Source organism: Ranitomeya imitator, chromosome 1 (assembly GCF_032444005.1).
Source record: "Ranitomeya imitator isolate aRanImi1 chromosome 1, aRanImi1.pri, whole genome shotgun sequence".
Classification (NCBI taxonomy): domain Eukaryota; kingdom Metazoa; phylum Chordata; class Amphibia; order Anura; family Dendrobatidae; genus Ranitomeya; species Ranitomeya imitator.
In genome coordinates this window covers 862,388,397-862,408,270 of record NC_091282.1, presented here as the reverse complement: position 1 = coordinate 862,408,270, position 19,874 = coordinate 862,388,397, and the positions used below count along the sequence as shown (strand labels likewise).

Below are 19,874 nucleotides of genomic sequence, written 5' to 3'. Positions count from 1 at the left end.
TTTGCGGGTAAGTATAACCATTTTTTTTATTTTTTTGATTATTTTTAAACATTCTATCTTTTACGATTGATGCTGCATAGGCAGCATCTATAGTAAAAAGTTGGTCACACTTGTCAAACACTATGTTTGACAAGTGTGACCAACCTGTCAGTTAGTTTTCCAAGCGATGCTACAGATCGCTTGGAAAACTTTAGCATTCTGCAAGCTAATTTCTCTTGCAAAATGCTAAAAAAAAAAAAAAGCGAAAAAAACACAAAAAAAACGCGGAAAAAAAATGCGGATTTCTTGCAGAAAATTTCCGGCTTTCTTCAGAAAATTTCTGCAAGAAATCCTGACGTGTGCACATACCCTTACTGTACTGCATATAGGTCAGAGGCAGGAAACTTCTGCTGCAGTCAGTTGGCATACAGCCAGACAGAAGTAAAGGGAAACATGGCTTACCTCCTGACTCATTGAGTGGAAAAAAAAAATCTCAATTTAATTTTAACCCCTTTTCCCCCAAGGGTGGTTTGCATGTTATGGACCGGGCCAATTTTTACAATTCTGACCACTGTCCCTTTTTGAGGTTATAACTCTGGAACACTTCAACGGATCCCGGTGATTCTGACACTGTTTTCTCGTGACATATTGTACTTCATGATACTGGTAAAATTTCTTTGATATTACCTGCGTTTATTTGTGAAAAAAATGGAAATATGGCGAAAATTTTGAACATTTCGCAGTTTTCCAACTTTGAATTTTTATGCAATTAAATCACAGAGATATGTCACACAAAATACTTAATAATTAACATTTCCCACATGTCTACTTTACATCAGCACAATTTTGGAACCAAAATTTTTTTTTGTTAGGGAGTTATAAGAGTTAAAAATTGACCAGCAATTTCTCATTTTTACAACACCATTTTATTTTAGGGACCACATCTCATTTGAAGTCATTTTGAGGGGTCTATATGATAGAAAATACCCAAGTGTGACACCATTCTAAAAACTGCACCCCTCAAGGTTCTCAAAACCACATTCAGGAAGTTTATTAACCCTTCAGGTATTTCACAGGAATTTTTGGAATGTTTAAATAAAAATTAACATTTAACTTTTTTTCACAAAAAATTTACTTCAGCTCCAATTTGTTTTATTTTACCAAGGGTTACAGGAGAAAATGGACCCCAAACCTTGTTGTACAATTTGTCCTGAGTACGCCAATACCCCATAAGTGGAGATAAACCACTGTTTGGGCGCATGACAGATCTTGGAAGCGAAGGAGCGCCATTTGACTTCTTAATGCAAAATTGACTAGAATTGAGATGGGACGCCATGTTGCGTTTGGAGAGCCCCTGATGTGCCTAAACATTGAAACCCCCAACAAGTGACACCATTTTGGAAAGTAGACCCCCTAAGGAACTTATCTAGAGGTGTGGTGAGCACTTTGACCCACCAAGTGCTTCACAGAAGTTTATAATGCAGAACCGTAAAAATAAAAAATCATTTTTTTTCACAAAAATTATCTTTTCGCCCCCAATTTTTTATTTTCCCAATGGTAAGAGAAGATATTGGAACCAAAAAGTTGTTGCACAATTTGTCCTGAGTACGCTGATACCCCATATGTGGGGGTAAACCACTGTTTGGGCGCATGGGAGAGCTCGGAAGCGAAGGAGCGCCGTTTGACCTTTCAATGCAAAATTGACAGGAATTGAGATGGGATGCCATGTTGCGTTTGAAGAGCCACTGATGTGCCTAAACATTGAAACCCCCCACAAGTGACACCATTTTGGAAAGTAGACCCCCTAAGGAACTTATCTAGAGGTGTGGTGAGCACTTTGACCCACCAAGTGCTTCACAGAAGTTTATAATGCAGAACCGTAAAAATAAAAAATCATTTTTTTTTCACAAAAATTATCTTTTCGCCCCCAATTTTTTATTTTCCCAATGGTAAGAGAAGAAATTGTAACCAAAAAGTTGTTGTACAATTTGTCCTGAATACGCTGATACCCTATATGTGGGGTTAAACCACTGTTTGGGGGCATGGGAGAGCTCGGAAGGGAAGGAGCGCCGTTTGACTTTTCAATGCAAAATTCACAGGAATTGAGATGAGACGCCATGTTGCGTTTGGAGAGCCACTGATGTGCCTAAACATTGAAACCCCCCACAAGTGACACCATTTTGGAAAGTAGACCCCCTAAGGAACTTATCTAGATGTGTGATGAGCACTTTGACCCACCAAGAGCTTCACAGAAGTTTATAATGCAGAGCCGTAAAAATAAAACATAAATTCTTTCCCACAAAAATTATTTTTTAGTCCCCAGTTTTGTATTTTCCCAAGAGTAACAGGAGAAATTGGACCCCAAAAGTTGTTGTGCAATTTGTCCTGACTGCGCTGATACCCCATATGTAAGGGGGAACCACCGTTTGGGCACATGGGAGGGCTCGGAAGGGAAGGAGCGCCATTTGGAATAAAGACTTAGATGGAATGGTCTGCAGGCGTCACATTGCGTTTGCAGAGCCCCTAATGTACCTAAACAGTAGAAACCCCCCACAAGTGACCCCATATTGGAAACTAGAAACCCCAAGGAACTTATCTAGATGTGTTGTGAGAACTTTGAGCCCCCAAGTGTTTCACTACAGTTTCTAACGCAGAGCCGTGAAAAAAAAAAAAATTCCCCCGAAAATTATTTTTTAGCCCCCAGTTTTGTATTTTCTCGAGGGTAACAGGAGAAATTGGACCCCAAAAGTTGTTGTCCAATTTGTCCTGAGTGCGCTGATGCCCCATATGTGGGGGGATCCACCGTTTGGGCGCATGGGAGGGCTCGGAAGGGAAGGAGCGCCATTTGGAATGCAGACTTAGATGGAATGGTCTGCAGGCGTCACATTGCGTTTGCAGAGCCCCTAATGTACCTAAACAGTAGAAACCCCCCACAAGTGACCCCATATTGGAAACTAGACCCCCCCACGAACTTATCTAGATGTGTTGTGAGAACTTTGAGCCCCCAAGTGTTTCACTACAGTTTATAACTCCGAGCCGTGAAAATAAAAAATCTTTTTTATTCCCACAAAAATTATTTTTTAGCCCCCAGTTTTGTATTTTCCCAAGGGTAACAGGAGAAATTGGACCGCAAAAGTTGTTGTCCAATTTGTCCTGAGTACGCTGATACCCACATGTTGGGGTAAACTCCTGTTTGGACACATGAGAGAGCTCGGAAGGGAAGGAGCACTGTTTTACTTTTTCAACGCAGAATTGGCTGGAATTGAGATCGGACGCCATGTCGCGTTTGGAGAGCCCCTGATGTGTCTAAACAGTGGAAACCCCCAAATTATAACTGAAACCCTAATCCAAACACACCCCTAACCCTAATTCCAACGGTGAGCGTGACTCTTAATACAAGAGAAGATAGTATTCTGCTACAGATGGATCTGGATAAGTTGGAAACTTGGGCTGAAAGGTGGCAGATGAGGTTTAACAATGATAAATGTAAGGTTATACACATGGGAAGAAGGAATCAATATCACCATTACACACTGAATGGGAAACCACTGGGTAAATCTGACAGGGAGAAGGACTTGGGGATCCTAGTTAATGATAAACTTACCTGGAGCAGCCAGTGCCAGGCAGCAGCTGCCAAGACAAGCAGGATCATGGGGTGCATTAAAAGAGGTCTGGATACACATGATGAGAGCATTATACTGCCTCTGTACAAATCCCTAGTTAGACCGCACATGGAGTACTGTGTCCAGTTTTGGTCACCGGTGCTCAGGAAGGATATAATGGAACTAGAGAGAGTACAAAGGAGGGCAACAAAATTAATAAAGGGGATGGGAGAACTACAATACCCAGATAGATTAGCGAAATTAGGATTATTTAGTCTAGAAAAAAGACGACTGAGGGGCGATCTAATAACCATGTATAAGTATATAAGGGGACAATACAAATATCTCGCTGAGGATCTGTTTATACCAAGGAAGGTGATGGGCACAAGGGGGCATTCTTTGCGTCTGGAGGAGAGAAGGTTTTTCCACCAACATAGAAGAGGATTCTTTACTGTTAGGGCAGTGAGAATCTGGAATTGCTTGCCTGAGGAGGTGGTGATGGCGAACTCAGTCGAGGGGTTCAAGAGAGGCCTGGATGTCTTCCTGGAGCAGAACAATATTGTATCATACAATTAGGTTCTGTAGAAGGACGTAGATCTGGGGATTTATTATGATGGAATATAGGCTGAACTGGATGGACAAATGTCTTTTTTCGGCCTTACTAACTATGTTACTATGTTACTCCCTCAGCGTCTCAGCACGCCACCAGCGCTCCAGGCAATAGAACGTGCACAGTGTGGGCACATCGTATGCCCAAGCAGCTTTATCTGCTCAGTTACGGTCTCCATTAGTGCCTCTGAAATTTGCCTCTACATATAGTGTCAGCATACTCATGCATCTGGGTATATGTCCAGATCCTACGCTCCAGATAAACTTGCTCTGAGGAAGGTCCACAAAGGACCGAAAACGTTTAGCAAGATACGAGCTACAGCTGATCTGTTTGTCCTGATGCAAAATAAATGACTTTATTTTCTACAAGCATTATTGAGTGGCAAGTTTTTTGATACACCTAATTCCAACGGTAACCCTAACCACACCTCTAACCCAGACGCACCCCTAACCCTAATCCCAACCCTATTCCCAACCGCAAATGTAATCCAAACCCTAACCCTAACTTTAGCCCCAGCCCTAACTGTAGCCTTAACCCTAACTGTAGCCTTAACCCTAGCCCTAACCCTAGCCTTAACCCTAGCCCTAACCCTAGCCCTAACCCTAGCCCTAGCCCTAACCCTAGCCCTAACCCTAGCCCTAACCCTAGCCCTAGCCCTAACCCTAGCCCTAACCCTAGCCCTAACCCTAGCCCTAACCCTAGCCCTAACCCTAATGGGAAAATGGAAATAAATACATTTTTTTAATTTTTTTTTATTTTTCCCTAACTAAAGGGGTGATGAAGGGGGGTTTGATTTACTTTTATAGTGGGTTTTTTAGCGGATTTTTATGATTGGCAGCCGTCACACACTGAAAGACGCTTTTTATTGCAAATAATATTTTTTGCGTTACCACATTTTGAGAGCTATAATTTTTCCATATTTTAGTCCACAGAATCATGTGAGGTCTTGTTTTTTGCGGAACGAGTTGACGTTTTTATTGGTAACATTTTCGGGCACGTGACATTTTTTGATCGCTTTTTATTCCGATTTTTGTGAGGCAGAATTACCAAAAACCAGCTATTCATGAATTTCTTTTGGGGGAGGCGTTTATACCGTTCCGCTTTTGGTAAAATTGTTAAAGCAGTTTTATTCTTCGGGTCAGTACAATTACAGCGACACCTCATTTATATCATTTTTTTAATGTTTTGGCGCTTTTATACGATAAAAACTATTTTATAGAAAAAATAATTATTTTTGCATCGCTTTATTCTGAGGACTATAACTTTTTTATTTTTTTGCTGATGTTGCTGCATGGCAGCTCGTTTTTTGCGGGACAAGATGACGCTTTCAGCGGTACCATGGTTATTTATATCCGTCTTTTTGATCGCGTGTTATTCCACTTTTTGTTCAGCGGTATGATAATAAAGCATTGTTTTTTGTCTCGTTTTTGTTTTTTTTCTTACGGTGTTTACTGAAGGGGTTAACTAGTGGGACAGTTTTATAGGTCGGGTCATTACGGACGCGGCAATACTAAATATGTGTACTTTTATTGTTTGTTTTTTTTATTTAGATAAAGAAATGTATTTATGGGAATAATATTTTTTTTTTTTTTCATTATTTAGGATTTTTTTTTTTTTTTTTTTTTACACACTTGTAAAATTTTTTTTTAACTTTTTTACTTTGTCCCAGGGGGGACAATACAGATCGGTGATCTGCCAGTTTGCACAGCACTCTGACAGATCACCGATCTGTCTGAGAGCAGTGCAGGCTTCACAGTGCCTGCTCTGAGCAGGCTCTGTGAAGCCACCTCCCTCCCTGCAGGACCCGGATCCGCGGCCATCTTGGATCCGGGACTTTCTGCAGGGAGGAAGGTAGGAGACCCCCGGAGCAACGCGATCACATCGCGTTGCTGCGGGGGTCTCAGGGAAGCCCGCAGGGAGCCCCCTCCCTGCGCGATGCTTCCCTGCACCGCCGGCACATCGCAATCATGTTTGATCGCGGTGTGCCGGGGGTTGATGTGCCGGTGGCGGTCCGTGACCGCTCCTGGCACATAGTGCCGGATGTCAGCTGCGATAAGCAGCTGACACCCGGCCGCGATCGGCCGCGCTCCCCCCGTGAGCGCGGCCGATCGCCTATGACGTACTATTCCGTCCGTGGGAATTAAAGCCCACCCCACATGGACGGAATAGTACGTCTAATGGCAGAAAGGGGTTAATATAAGACCAAATAAAATCAATGAGAGAGAAATGAAGAGAGAAATTGTTGGGATAGTTTGTATTTTTTGAGTGCCATTTTTTAGTGTTCTTTAAGTCAATTTTCACACAACAGATATTCCATTCACAAATGTGTCCAATAATTATGTCCTATCAGAAACAATTAGAAACTGTTTACAGATATAACAATGCAAAATTGAATTTTTATTATAAATGCATAAGAAAAAACAAAAGCGATTTTTACTATTAGACTAAAGGGTCTAAGGCAACTTATACTAATATGTATAAAGACTCTGCTAAATAGAGCATCATGACAATTGCAACCATGAGTAGAAGATTAATTCTAGTTAATAGCTATAAATAACGATATGTGTGCTGTTATGATTCGGTGACCTTGGAGCTGCATGAGAACTTTCACTGGAGAAGGTGACCTCTATACTGACCGCAATCCTGAACTTAACCACGCAACTAGAAGTAGCCGTGGAGTGTACCTAACACACCTAGACACCTCGTCACAGCCAGAGGACTAAATACCCCTAAAGATGGAAATTGGAATACTATCTTGCCTCAGATAAAATCCCCAAAGGATAGACAGCCCCCCACAAATATTGGCGGTGAGTCGGAGAGGAAAAAACATACACAGGCAGAAAAACAGGATTTAGCACAGGAGGCCACTCTAGCTAGATAGGACAGGATAGGACAGAGTTCTGTGCGGTCAGTATTAAAACCCTTCAAAACATCCACAGCAGAATATACAAAAACTTCCTACATCTAACTAAAAGATGTAGGAGCGTAAATCTGCAACTCCAGTGAATCCTACAATCAGAGCAGGAATAAAACTGAAACAAGCACACAGCAGTGTGCCACAGATACAAAAACCAAACACTTATCTTTGCTGAATTTGGCAGCAAGCAGGAGAAGCCAGAAAGTGATCCAACACTTCACAAGGAACATTGACAACTGGCAAGGGCTAAATGATCCTGCACACCTAAATATCCCAGTCAGAATTGTAATCATCCGATACACCTGGCCAGGACTGCGAGTCAGAGACAACTGCATTCCCACCCACAACCACCAGAGGGAACCCAAGAGCAGAATTCACAACAGTGTGCATTGTGATGACCCAAACAATGACAATTTCATTGCGAATGTGAATCCATTCTTAAGTTACATGTTTTTTTTTTTTTAACATATATGGAAATTGAAATGATACCATAGAGAAATAAAATGTATCACTTATAACTCTATGTCAATCACTATATGGACAATATAGTAAACTTTAATATTTATTTCTTTGGAATCTGTTTTTGTACAGTGAGAAGTGAATCATTATGGCATATAATATTTCATGTAACTATTTTTTTTTTTTTAGAATTTGAAAATTTATTAATATGGGTAAATATGCAAGTAAATTTCATGAAAGTGGGAGTACAATTCTTCTAGAATCAACAGATCCTTCACAATCAAACTGGATTACTGCACATGCAGAGACTTGTAAAAGTAAGTAGTAGCAAAGGCTAAATATGTGATTTGAAGAATGAATAAGGCATGTTTTTATTTTATTTGTCAAGTTAAATATCTATACACTACACGAGATGTCACTTTTTCTCTCATTAAGACCTTATTCATAAGTCTATGATATTTCATGAATGCCAAATAAACAATCCAAGTGTCACCAGTCTTTTTGATCTGAGTTTCATCCGTGCTTGGTCACTGTCATTTTTTACCATCAGTGATTTTTACATATGAAAAAACAAACAAAGAAATCATAACGCTTCTTTTACCTATTACATTGTTAAAGGGAACCTGTCACCTGAATTTGGCAGGACCGGTTTTCGGTCATATGGGCGGAGTTTTCAGGTGTTTGATTCACCCTTTCCTTACCCGCTGGCTGCATGCTGGCCGCAATATTGGATTGAAGTTCATTCTCTGTCCTCCGCAGTACACGTCTGCGCAAGGCAAGATTGATTGCTTGATTAGATGTGGGGATTCCCTAGCAACCCGACAACCCCCACATGTACTCAGCCTGGCTAGTAGCTGTAAATCATTCAGCTGCCGAGATGAAAACTAAATCTCCGGGCAGTCATAAATACTCGGATCAAATGAAGAAAGGCGTTCCAGCTCCATAAAACAAAATACTTTATTGGTATATAAAATCTTTGCAATTCAATCCATCCTTGCGTGTATGCGAATGCCCAGGTGTAAAGAAACATGCGACGCGTTTCGACCGAACCAGTCTTAATCAATGCATAATCACATGAGGGACACAGCCCTTCTTTTGTAATGCTCTAGGACCAATCCTGGTGGCGGCTCAGGTCATCTGATCGGAGCCGCAGGTCCTGAACCAAAGAGTGCCTCCTTTCACAAATAACAAGCGATTGCATCTGGGTGAGTGAACATGTAAAATCTAAAAGTAACAATAAAATCAAACTATACTAATGCAATTGATAAATATTTCAACAATAGTGGTGCATAATTTCATTTTTGCGATTGAGACCCAATGGATATCTTGTTTGCAGGTTGTATATCCAAAAGGCTTCTCTAGTGAGAAGCCGTCTTTTGGCATTCCCTCCCCGCTAAGACATTTTAACCTGTTCAATGCCCTGAATCCTCATATTAGACATGTTCCCACCATGATGTGTCACAAAATGTCACGCAACTGCTGACATATTTCTATTTCCCGCACTTGTACCTTCTACATCCCTTATGTGCTCTGATATCCTCACTTTTAATTTTCTGGTGGTACATCCTATATAGGAAACATTACAGGAAATACAATCGATTTTGTATACCACATTACTGGTGTGACAATTAATAAATTCTTTGATGTAATAGGATTTCAAACCCTCCCTATTTTGGAACATATTTTTTGTAACGGCATATCGACAGGTACTGCAAGCGGTAACGCCACATTTGAAAAAACCTCTGCATTCTAGCCAGGTCTTTGTTTTTGGCTGAAGAACAGACAGACTAGGGGATAGTGCACTGCCAATCGTTGGCGTTCTCCTCGACACTATGTTTAAACCATCTTGCAAGATTTCGGAGAGCATATCATCCTCCTGCAAAATGGGTAATCTTTTAAGAATAATATTTTTGATCTCATGGAACTGGGTACTGTACTGAAAACAAATATATGGTTTCTTTTTCTCCTTCTCTTTATTCTCTCTATTGCCTGTGTCAGAGCTCAAAAGACTTTCCCTAGATTTACCCTCTACTATTTTGCGGGCTCTCTCCAGAGTCCAGCTAGGATACTCTCGTTTCTTTAATTTAGCCCCCAGCTGCTGATATTCTCTGTCTTTGCTTGTATCCCCTCTGCAATTTCTTTTGAGTCTCGTATATTCTCCCACTGGGATAGCTTTTATAGTGTGTTCCGGGTGGCTGCTCCTGGCGTGCAAGATAGTGTTCCCACTTAGGGGTTTGACATGAGTCTTACTAGCAATAACCTGATTGGTTACCCCTGCCAGATCTAAATCCAAAAATGAAATATGACTGGCGTCCCATCTGTGGGTAAATTTGATTCCATAGACATTAGTGTTGATATATTCCATGAAGTCTGGTACGGTAGACACATCACCCCCCCCCCCAAATAATGAGGTGTCATCTATGTATCTACCATACCAGACAATGGCCTCCACATAGGGATTATTCACACTGTAAATATATTTTCGTTCCCAGTATGCGATCGTTAGATTTGCCAACGAAGGGGAATAATTAGCCCCCATAGGAACGCCCATTTTCTGTTCATATAGTACGCTTTCAAAAGAAAAAATATTGTGCTTCAAAAGAAAGAAGGTTACCTGCAAAACAAAATTAATGAGATCCTGTGTGCATGAGCTGTCATTCTCTAGGTGGAATTGTAAAGCTTCCATTGCCAAAGTGTGCGGTATGCACGTGTATAGCGAAATGACATCGCAACACAACCATGAGAAGTTGCTTTGCCATATTTTGTTAGAAAAAGTTTTCAAAACTTCCCTAGAGTCTTTTATGTAGCCTGGCAATTTTGCTACAATCGGCTGTAAGATGGAATCCACCCACTCACACAAATGCTCATTCATTGAGCCAATTCCCGATACTATAGGTCTCATATCTGGCAAACCCTCCCCCTTGTGCACCTTTGGCAGTCCGTACAGTACTGGCAGTCTAGGATAAGGGACATACAAGTAATCAGCCTGCTTTTTACTGAGAACACCAAGACTTAACCCCTCATTCACAATAGCAAAAATCTCATTGTATTTTTTCGTGGGGTTTCCTCTTAATTTCCCATACGTTTTATCATCAGATAATAATTCCAACATCTTATCTCTGTAGTCCCCCATATTCATGACTACTATCATGCCCCCTTTATCACTTTTTTTAATTATAATATTTTTCATTTCTATTAATTCCTTAAGGGCTTTTCTTTGTCTGTAAGAAAGATTGTTACATTTCTTTTTACCAATTTGATTGATTTTGCCATCTTTCAACAGTTTTAAATCCTTTTCTATCATTTCTTGAAATTTATCCATACACTCAACCCTTGATTGTATATGGTAGAAGTAAGGATTTTTAGTGTTGAAAAAAACAGACTGATTATCCTGCATGTCCCCCACCGCACCCTGTGTGGATAAATCCTGTAAACACACAAGCGCCAATTGTTCCTTGAAATCCAAATTTTCGTATTCATTTCCCCCATGTTCCTCCAGCATTGAAACTTTCTCTTCCTCCTTTTTTGCAAAATGCTTTTTTATAGTCAGGTTGCGAACAAATTTGTTCACATCCAAAATAGTCATAAATAAGTCAAAATCAGTGTCTGGAACAAAATTCAGTCCCAAAGAAAGAACACTTAGATGGTCATTATTTAGCTCTTGTGAGGAGATATTAATCACATTACACTCAGTTATTTTTTCTGTTTCCCCTTGTGCCTGGTGGACTTTCTCGGTGTGTTTCTTGTGTTTTCTTCCACTCCGTCTCTTCCGTTTTTTGCCGGCTTATGAAATCTTTTTCTATTTTCCCATGTGTTATTTTCAAGTGATCCATCTGATGCACTCAAATTAGCGTCCGATGACTCTGCATCAGATGAAACAAATAAATACTCGGAGCTCACCCCAGCGTGCCTGGGAAAACCCGAGCAACGAGTACACTCGCTCATCGCTATTTATTAACTAAATACAAGTAGAGAAAACTACACTACAGGCAATTAACAGTAAAAAGAAAGCATTTGCACTACTAAAGCAGGATGGCACCATTGAAGCTCTAAAAAACTATAGGGAGAAAAATACTTTATCTAAAAAACTAATTAAAGCTGCCAAAAAGGAAACAGAGAAGCACATTGCTAAGGAGAGTAAAACTAATCCCAAACTGTTCTTCAACTATATCAATAGTAATAGAATAAAAACTGAAAATGTAGGCCCCTTAAAAAATAGTGAGGAAAGAATGGTTGTAGATGACGAGGAAAAAGCTAACATATTAAACACCTTCTTCTCCACGGTATTCACGGTGGAAAATGAAATGCTAGGTGAAATCCCAAGAAACAATGAAAACCCTATATTAAGGGTCACCAATCTAACCCAAGAAGAGGTGCGAAACCGGCTAAATAAGATTAAAATAGATAAATCTCTGGGTCCGGATGGCATACACCCACGAGTACTAAGAGAACTAAGTAATGTAATAGATAAACCATTATTTCTTATTTTTAGGGACTCTATAACGACAGGGTCTGTTCCGCAGGATTGGCGCATAGCAAATGTGGTGCCAATATTCAAAAAGGGCTCTAAAAGTGAACCTGGAAATTATAGGCCAGTAAGTCTAACCTCTATTGTTAGTAAAATATTTGAAGGGTTTCTGAGGGATGTTATTCTGGATTATCTCAATGAGAATAACTGTTTAACTCCATATCAGCATGGGTTTATGAGAAATCGCTCCTGTCAAACCAATCTAATCAGTTTTTATGAAGAGGTAAGCTATAGGCTGGACCACGGTGAGTCATTGGACGTGGTATATCTCGATTTTTCCACAGCGTTTTATACCGTGCCGCACAAGAGGTTGGTACACAAAATGAGAATGCTTGGTCTGGGGGAAAATGTGTGTAAATGGGTTAGTAACTGGCTTAGTGATAGAAAGCAGAAGGTGGTTATAAATGGTATAGTCTCTAACTGGGTCGCTGTGACCAGTGGGGTACCGCAGGGGTCAGTATTGGGACCTGTTCTCTTCAACATATTCATTAATGATCTGGTAGAAGGTTTACACAGTAAAATATCGATATTTGCAGATGATACAAAACTATGTAAAGCAGTTAATGCAAGAGAAGATAGTATTCTGCTACAGATGGATCTGGATAAGTTGGAAACTTGGGCTGAAAGGTGGCAGATGAGGTTTAACAATGATAAATGTAAGGTTATACACATGGGAAGAAGGAATCAATGTCACCATTACACACTGAATGGGAAACCACTGGGTAAATCTGACAGGGAGAAGGACTTGGGGATCCTAGTTAATGATAAACTTACCTGGAGCAGCCAGTGCCAGGCAGCAGCTGCCAAGGCAAACAGGATCATGGGGTGCATTAAAAGAGGTCTGGATACACATGATGAGAGCATTATACTGCCTCTGTACAAATCCCTAGTTAGACCGCACATGGAGTACTGTGTCCAGTTTTGGGCACCGGTGCTCAGGAAGGATATAATGGAACTAGAGAGAGTACAAAGGAGGGCAACAAAATTAATAAAGGGGATGGGAGAACTACAATACCCAGATAGATTAACAAAATTATGATTATTTAGTCTAGAAAAAAGACGACTGAGGGGCGATCTAATAACCATGTATAAGTATATAAGGGGACAATACAAATATCTCGCTGAGGATCTGTTTATACCAAGGAAGGTGACGGGCACAAGGGGGCATTCTTTGCGTCTGGAGGAGAGAAGGTTTTTCCACCAACATAGAAGAGGATTCTTTACTGTTAGGGCAGTGAGAATCTGGAATTGCTTGCCTGAGGAGGTGGTGATGGCAAACTCAGTCGAGGGGTTCAAGAGAGGCCTGGATGTCTTCCTGGAGCAGAACAATATTGTATCATACAATTATTAGGTTCTGTAGAAGGACGTAGATCTGGGGATTTATTATGATGGAATATAGGCTGAACTGGATGGACAAATGTCTTTTTTCGGCCTTACTAACTATGTTACTATGTTACATGGTCAGCACTACTTATGTATCTTACTGACATATTTCTATTTATCTATTCTTTTCTGATGGTTCCAGCTGTGAATGTACTTGACTGATGAAATGTCAAGTTTCCTTTGAGATATGTGGGTAAAAATTGGATGGCACACACATGGTCCATGCTCCATGCGATTTTTTTTCTCACACCCAGGCAAATTCACATAGGTGAATCTGATCTGATTCTCGAGTCGCAAGCAATCGCAGCATGCTGCAATTTCTTTCTCAGTCCGATCCAAGCTGAGAAAAAAAATCTCAGATGAACACTGACTCATTTAATAATATTGGTCAGAATGCAATGGGGTTTTTTTCTCGCATTGCACTCGCCTGATTTATACGTGGATGTGAGTGAACCCTTATAGGAAATATGTTGGCCTTTGAAAATAAGACTCAAATCCCCCAAAATACACCATTAAAAAATGTAATGTCATATTGCCTTATGTATTTCTCTATTGACTTACAGCCAATGTTTGGCAGCTGCATTTAAAGGGAATTAATCATCTGAATCCCATTGCCAGACACTGGCTGTGATATTGCAGCCATGTACACACGTGGTCAAAATTGTTGGTACCCCTCATTTAATGACAGAAAAACCCACAATGGTCACAGAAATAACTTGAATATGACAAAAATAATAATAAATTAAAAATCTATGAAAATTAGCAAATGAAAGTCAAACATTGCTTTTCAACCATGCTTCCACAGAATAAAAAAAAATAAAACTCATGAAATAAGCCTGAACAGAAATGATGGCACCCCTGAAAATAATGTGACAAAAGGGACATGTTAAATCATGGTGTGTCCACTAATTAGCATCACAGGTGTCTAAAATCTTGGAATCAGTGAGTGGGCATGTATGTAGGGCTACATATACTCACTGTGCTGTTTGGTGACATCCTGTGTATCACACTCAACATGGACCAATGGAAGCAAAGGAAAGAGTTGTCTCAGGAGATTAGAATAAAATTATAGACAACCTTGTTAAAGGTAAAATATATAAGACCATCTCCAAGAAGTTTGATGTTCCTGTGACTGCAGTTGCACATATTATTCAGAAATTTAAGATCCATGGAACTGTAACCAATTTCCCTGGACATGGCTGCAGGAGGAAAATTGATGACAAATCAAAGAGATGCATAATACGAATGGTAACAAAAGAGCCCAGAAAAACTTCTAAACAGAGTAAAGGTGAACTTCAAGCTCAAGGAACATCAGTGTCAGATCGCACTATCTATCGTTGTCTGAGCCAAAGTGGACTTCATGGGAGACAACCAAGGAGGACATCATTGTTGAAAAAAAATCATAGAAAACCCAGACTGGAATTTGCCAAACTACTTGTTGACAAGCTACAAAGCTTCTAGGAGAATGTCCTATGGACAGATGAGACAAAAAATTTACTTTTTTGCAAGGCACATCAGCTCTATGTTCATAGGTGGAAAAATGAAGCATATCAAGAAAAGAACACTGTCCCTACTGGGAAACATGGAGGAGGCTCTGTTATGTTATGGGGCTACTTTGCTGCATCTGACACAGGGTGTCTAGAATCTGTGCAGGGTACAATGAAATCTCAAGACTATCAAGGGATTCTAGATAGAAATGTGCTGCCCAGTATAACAGTAACAGTATAATGACCCAAAACACACAGCTAAAACACCCGAGAATGGCTAAGAGGAAAATATTGGACTATTCTGAAGAGGCTTTTTATGAGCCCTGACCTAAATCCTTTTGAGCATTTTTGGAAAGACCTGAAACATGCCACCTGGAAAAGGCAACCTCCAAACAAGAGACAACTGGAGCAGTTTGCTCTTGATGAGTGGGCCAAAATACCTATTGAGAGATACAGAAGTCTCATTGACAGTTACAGGACTCGTTTGATTGCAGTGATTGCCTCAGCAGGTTGTGCAACAAAATATTAAGTTAAGGGTACCATCATTTCTGTCCAGGCCTATTTCATGAGTTTTATTTTATTAAAAATTCTGTAGAAAAATGGTTGAAAAGTACCGTAATGCCTGACTTTCATTTGTTCATTTTCATAGATTATTTTTATTTACTATTACTTTTGTCAGATTTAGGTTATTTCTGTGACCATTGTGGGTTTTTCTTGTCATAAACACAAGTAAAAACACTACAAAAAAACACAGAGCAAAAGCACAGTGTGTTAAGTAAGTTGCCGATTAGTGCCTTACAGTGAAAACTGAAATATGTCAGGGGCTTTTTAAGACACATGAAAATTTAAATAATAATTTTAAAGCATATTGTATAAATTAAAGAAAAAACACTTATTATAGCATAGGGAACACTATAGACAGATGAACTTTAACTTCTTTCCTCTCTTGCCTTACTCCTTCTTCTTTCTTCTTTCTTCCTTCCTTTTTCCCTTCTTTTCTTTCCTTTCCCCATTACCTTTGTTTGTTTGTTTTTCTTTCTTTCTTCCTTCCTTTTTTCCTTATATTTCCTTTTCCCGTTACCTTTCTCTCTTCCTTCCTTTCTTCCTTCCTTCCTTTTTCCATTCTTTTTTCTCCTTACGATTCTTTCTTTTTCCTTCCTTTTCCCCTTCTTTTCTTTCCTTTTCTCTTTTATTTCTTTCTTCATTTCCTCCTTTCTTTCCTCCTTCCCTTCATTTTATTCTTTCATTCCTTCCTTTCCTTCTTTACTCATTTCCCTCCTTCCTCCTTTACTTCTTCCTATCTTTCTTTCCGATGCCCAATATCATCTTTTTTTTTCTTGAATATTATATCTCGACCAATCAGCGACGGGCACAGCATGGCGACGATGATGTCATAAAGGTTGCCTCGACCAATCAGCGACAGGCACAGTCTGCCGCGAATTCGCCTCGACCAATCAGCGACGGGCACAGTATCGACGTAGATGTCATAATGGTTGCCATGGCGACGATGATGTCATAAAGGTTGCCTCGACCAATCAGCGACGGGCACAGTCTGCCGCGAATTCTGGAATCATCATTGTCCATATACTACGAGGACATGCATATTCTAGAATACCCGATGCGTTAGAATCGGGCCACAATCTAGTATATATAATATATCGCCTGAAGTTTGACCCATGACCGCTTTCCCCTTAACGTCCACAGCCAAAAAATTAACCACTGCAAAAAATGGAGCTGTAGCAAGAGATGTGCTTGCCGATTTCATGTGATAAATAATGATGTGACAGTGAATGAGGATGCACTTAGCAAAAGAGGTTTTTCAGCCACACATTTATCACTAGGACAGAGGGATGACTAATCAGGTGCCTAATTACCAAGTAACAAGGGGACATTAAAAAAAAGTGATAAATGTTAACATTATCCTGAGAAACCTGTTCATCTCTGTTTCACTGTCCTATAACCGGAAATCAAGAGGAAAGATGACAGCGGCTCACATTTACTAAGCTCAGCTGTTAACTAGTGCTTTGATGCACAAAACCCTGCTCTTTTGGTAATGTACTTCATTGCTATCAAATTAGACATCTCTCTAAACCAATAAACTGTGAAGGAGAATAAAGGCCTGTGAGCAGGAGTTACACAGTGATGTAAAGTCAACACTTTATCAATTGCCTTTATGTCCAAAATCATTAGCAGCTGCTATCACTGAATGAAGAATCTTTAAATCAATAAATTCATACAGAAAAAAAGGATCCATGCTCAATACGCTCACACGTCAATGTATTCCAGGTTGGCCAAATGAGAAAGAAGAAATGCTTACCCAGGGAAACTTTTATTAGTCTACTCTAAACAGTATGGATTGCGAAAATCACATCAATATGGTCATCTACACAGTGCACTTAAAAAGAGTTATAATGATACGCTCTAGAAAAAATACAAGTTTTTGTAGCATGAAATCATACATAACTTTAACTTGTTGGAAGTCCTTGTATGGCAGCCCATACAAAAATACAAAGTAACAGGAAAAAAAGCAGAAAGATTAACAACACTGTGAAAAGCAAAAATGTATCCATAAATACAGTACAGACCAAAAGTCTGGACATAACTTCTCATTTAAAGATTTTTGGCTACTTTGAAGAACCTAGAATATAAGACATAATTTTAGTTGTTTCACACTTTTTGTTAAGTATATAATTCCACGTGTGTTAATTCATAGTTTTGATGCCTTCAGTGTGAATGTACAATGTTCATAGTCATGAAAATACAGAAAAATCTTTAAATGAGGTGTGTTCAAACTTTTGGTCTGTACTGTATGTCACATGGAATGTTTCCTGATCTTCAAGCTAAATGTAATGTAAACTGGGCTCATAAGCAACAGATCTGGGATTATTACTGCTTATTTCTAGGGCACAAAGTCACCTACAGTGGGCACGGAAAGTATTCATACCCCTTTAAATTTTTCACTCTTTGTTTCATTGCAGCCTTTTGGTAAATTCAAAAAAGTTAATTTTTTTCTCATTAATGTAGACTCTGCACCCCATCCTGACTGAAATAAACAGAAATGTAGTAATTTTTGCAAATTTATTTAGAAAGAAAAACTGAAATATCACATGGTCATAAGTATTCAAACCCTTTGCTCAGTATTGAGTAGAAGCACCCTTTTGAGCTAGTACAGCCATGATTCTTCTTGGGAATGATGCAACAAGCTTTTCACGCCTGGATTTGGGGATCCTCTGACATTCTTCCTTGCAGATCCACTCCAGTTCCGTCAGGTTGAATGGTGAACGTTGGTGGACGGCAATTTTCAGGTTTCTCCAGAGATGCTCAATTTGGTTTAGGTCAGTGCTCCTGCTGAGTCAGTCAAGAATGGTCACAGAGCTGTTCTGAAGCCACTCCTTTGATATTTTATCTGTGTGCTTAGGATCATTGTCTTGTTGGAAGGTGAACCTTCGGCCAAGTCTGAGGTTCAGAGCACTCTGGAAGAGGTTTTCATCCAGGATATTTCTGTACTTGGCTGCATTCATGTTTCCTTCAATGACAACTAGTCGTCCTGTCCCTGCAGCTGAAAAACACCCCCATAGCATGATGCTGCCACCACCATGTTTCACTGTTGGGATTGTATTGGGCAGGAGATGAGTAGTGCCTGGTTTTCTCCACATATACCGCTTGGAATTATCAACAAAAAGATCTATGTTCGTCCCGTCAGACCAGAGAATCTTATTTCTCATAGTCCGAGAGTCCTTCATGTGTTTTTTAGCAAACTTTATGCGGGCTTTCATATGTCTTGCATTGAGGAGAGGCTTCCATCGGGCCACTCTGCCATAAAGGCCAGACTGGTAGACGGGTGCAGTGATAGTTGACTTTATGGAACTTTCTCCCATCTCCCTACTGCATCTCTGGAGCTCAGCCACAGTGATCTTGGGGTTTTTCTTTACTTCTCTCACAAAGGATCTTCTCCCACGATTGCTCAGTTTGGTTGGACATCCAGGTCTAGGAAGACTTCTGGTGGTATATAGCAGCTAGAAGAGTATAACCCAATAGTAATAAAACATAACCTTTACTGATTACATTTAAAATGGACAAACAAAACAAAACACATATCAAAATAAAGTGCTCTCGCCGAAAACTGTGCTCTAATAAAAAACTGGTTTGATCTCACCAATTATGGACGAAAGGGTCCCCACATAGGTTATGCAGGGTCCTAGGGAGAGTCCACGGTAGTAGGGTGAGGTAGAGGAAATGGGGACCTTTTCCCTAAACCCCTGTCGTGCCCCACCAGTGACTCCTGTCCTTACAAGGACAGGCCCCAAGTGAGCCCTACTGTGGACACCCCCAACATGAAAAGTATAATAGACGCCTTTCGTCCATAATTGGTGAGATCAAACCAGTTTTTTATTAGAGGACAGTTTTCGGCGAGAGCACTTTATTTTGATATGTGTTTTGTTTTGTTTGTCCATTTTAAATTTAATCAGTAAAGGTTATGTTTTATTACTATTGGGTTATACTCTTCTAGCTGCTATATACTACTTACCCTAAGAGTTGTGCAACAGCTTGGTGATTCTGAGCTGCAGCTGATTGTTTAGACTTGTGGTGGTCCCAAATTTCTTACATTTAAGGATTATGGAGGCCACTTTGCTCCTAGGAACCTTGAGTACTGCAGAAATTCTGTTGTAACCTTGGCCAGATCTGTGCCTTGTAACGATTCTGTCTCTGAGCTCCTTGGCCCGTTCCTTTGACCTCATGATTCTCATTTGGTCTGACGTGTACTGTGAGCTGTCAGGTCTTATATAGACAGTTGTGTGCCTTTCCAAATCAAGTCCTATCAGTTTAATTAAACACAGCTGGAGGATCACAAGGAAATGGTCTTACATATGAGTGTCTGAGCAAAGGGTCTGAATACTTATAACCATGT

At 40.0% G+C, this 19,874-nt stretch overlaps 1 protein-coding gene across 2 annotated transcripts in view; it reads left to right on the top strand.

The window, feature by feature from the left end:
• Positions 1-19,874, top strand: part of LOC138658174 (uncharacterized) — a 440,980-nt gene that overhangs the window by 20,675 nt on the left and 400,431 nt on the right. For both annotated transcript variants that reach the window (XM_069745697.1, XM_069745698.1), the window contains exon 2: positions 7,757-7,884. In XM_069745697.1, the coding sequence (XP_069601798.1) occupies positions 7,776-7,884 (109 nt within the window). In that variant the 5' untranslated portion in view covers positions 7,757-7,775. The remainder of the gene's footprint in view (positions 1-7,756; positions 7,885-19,874) is intronic.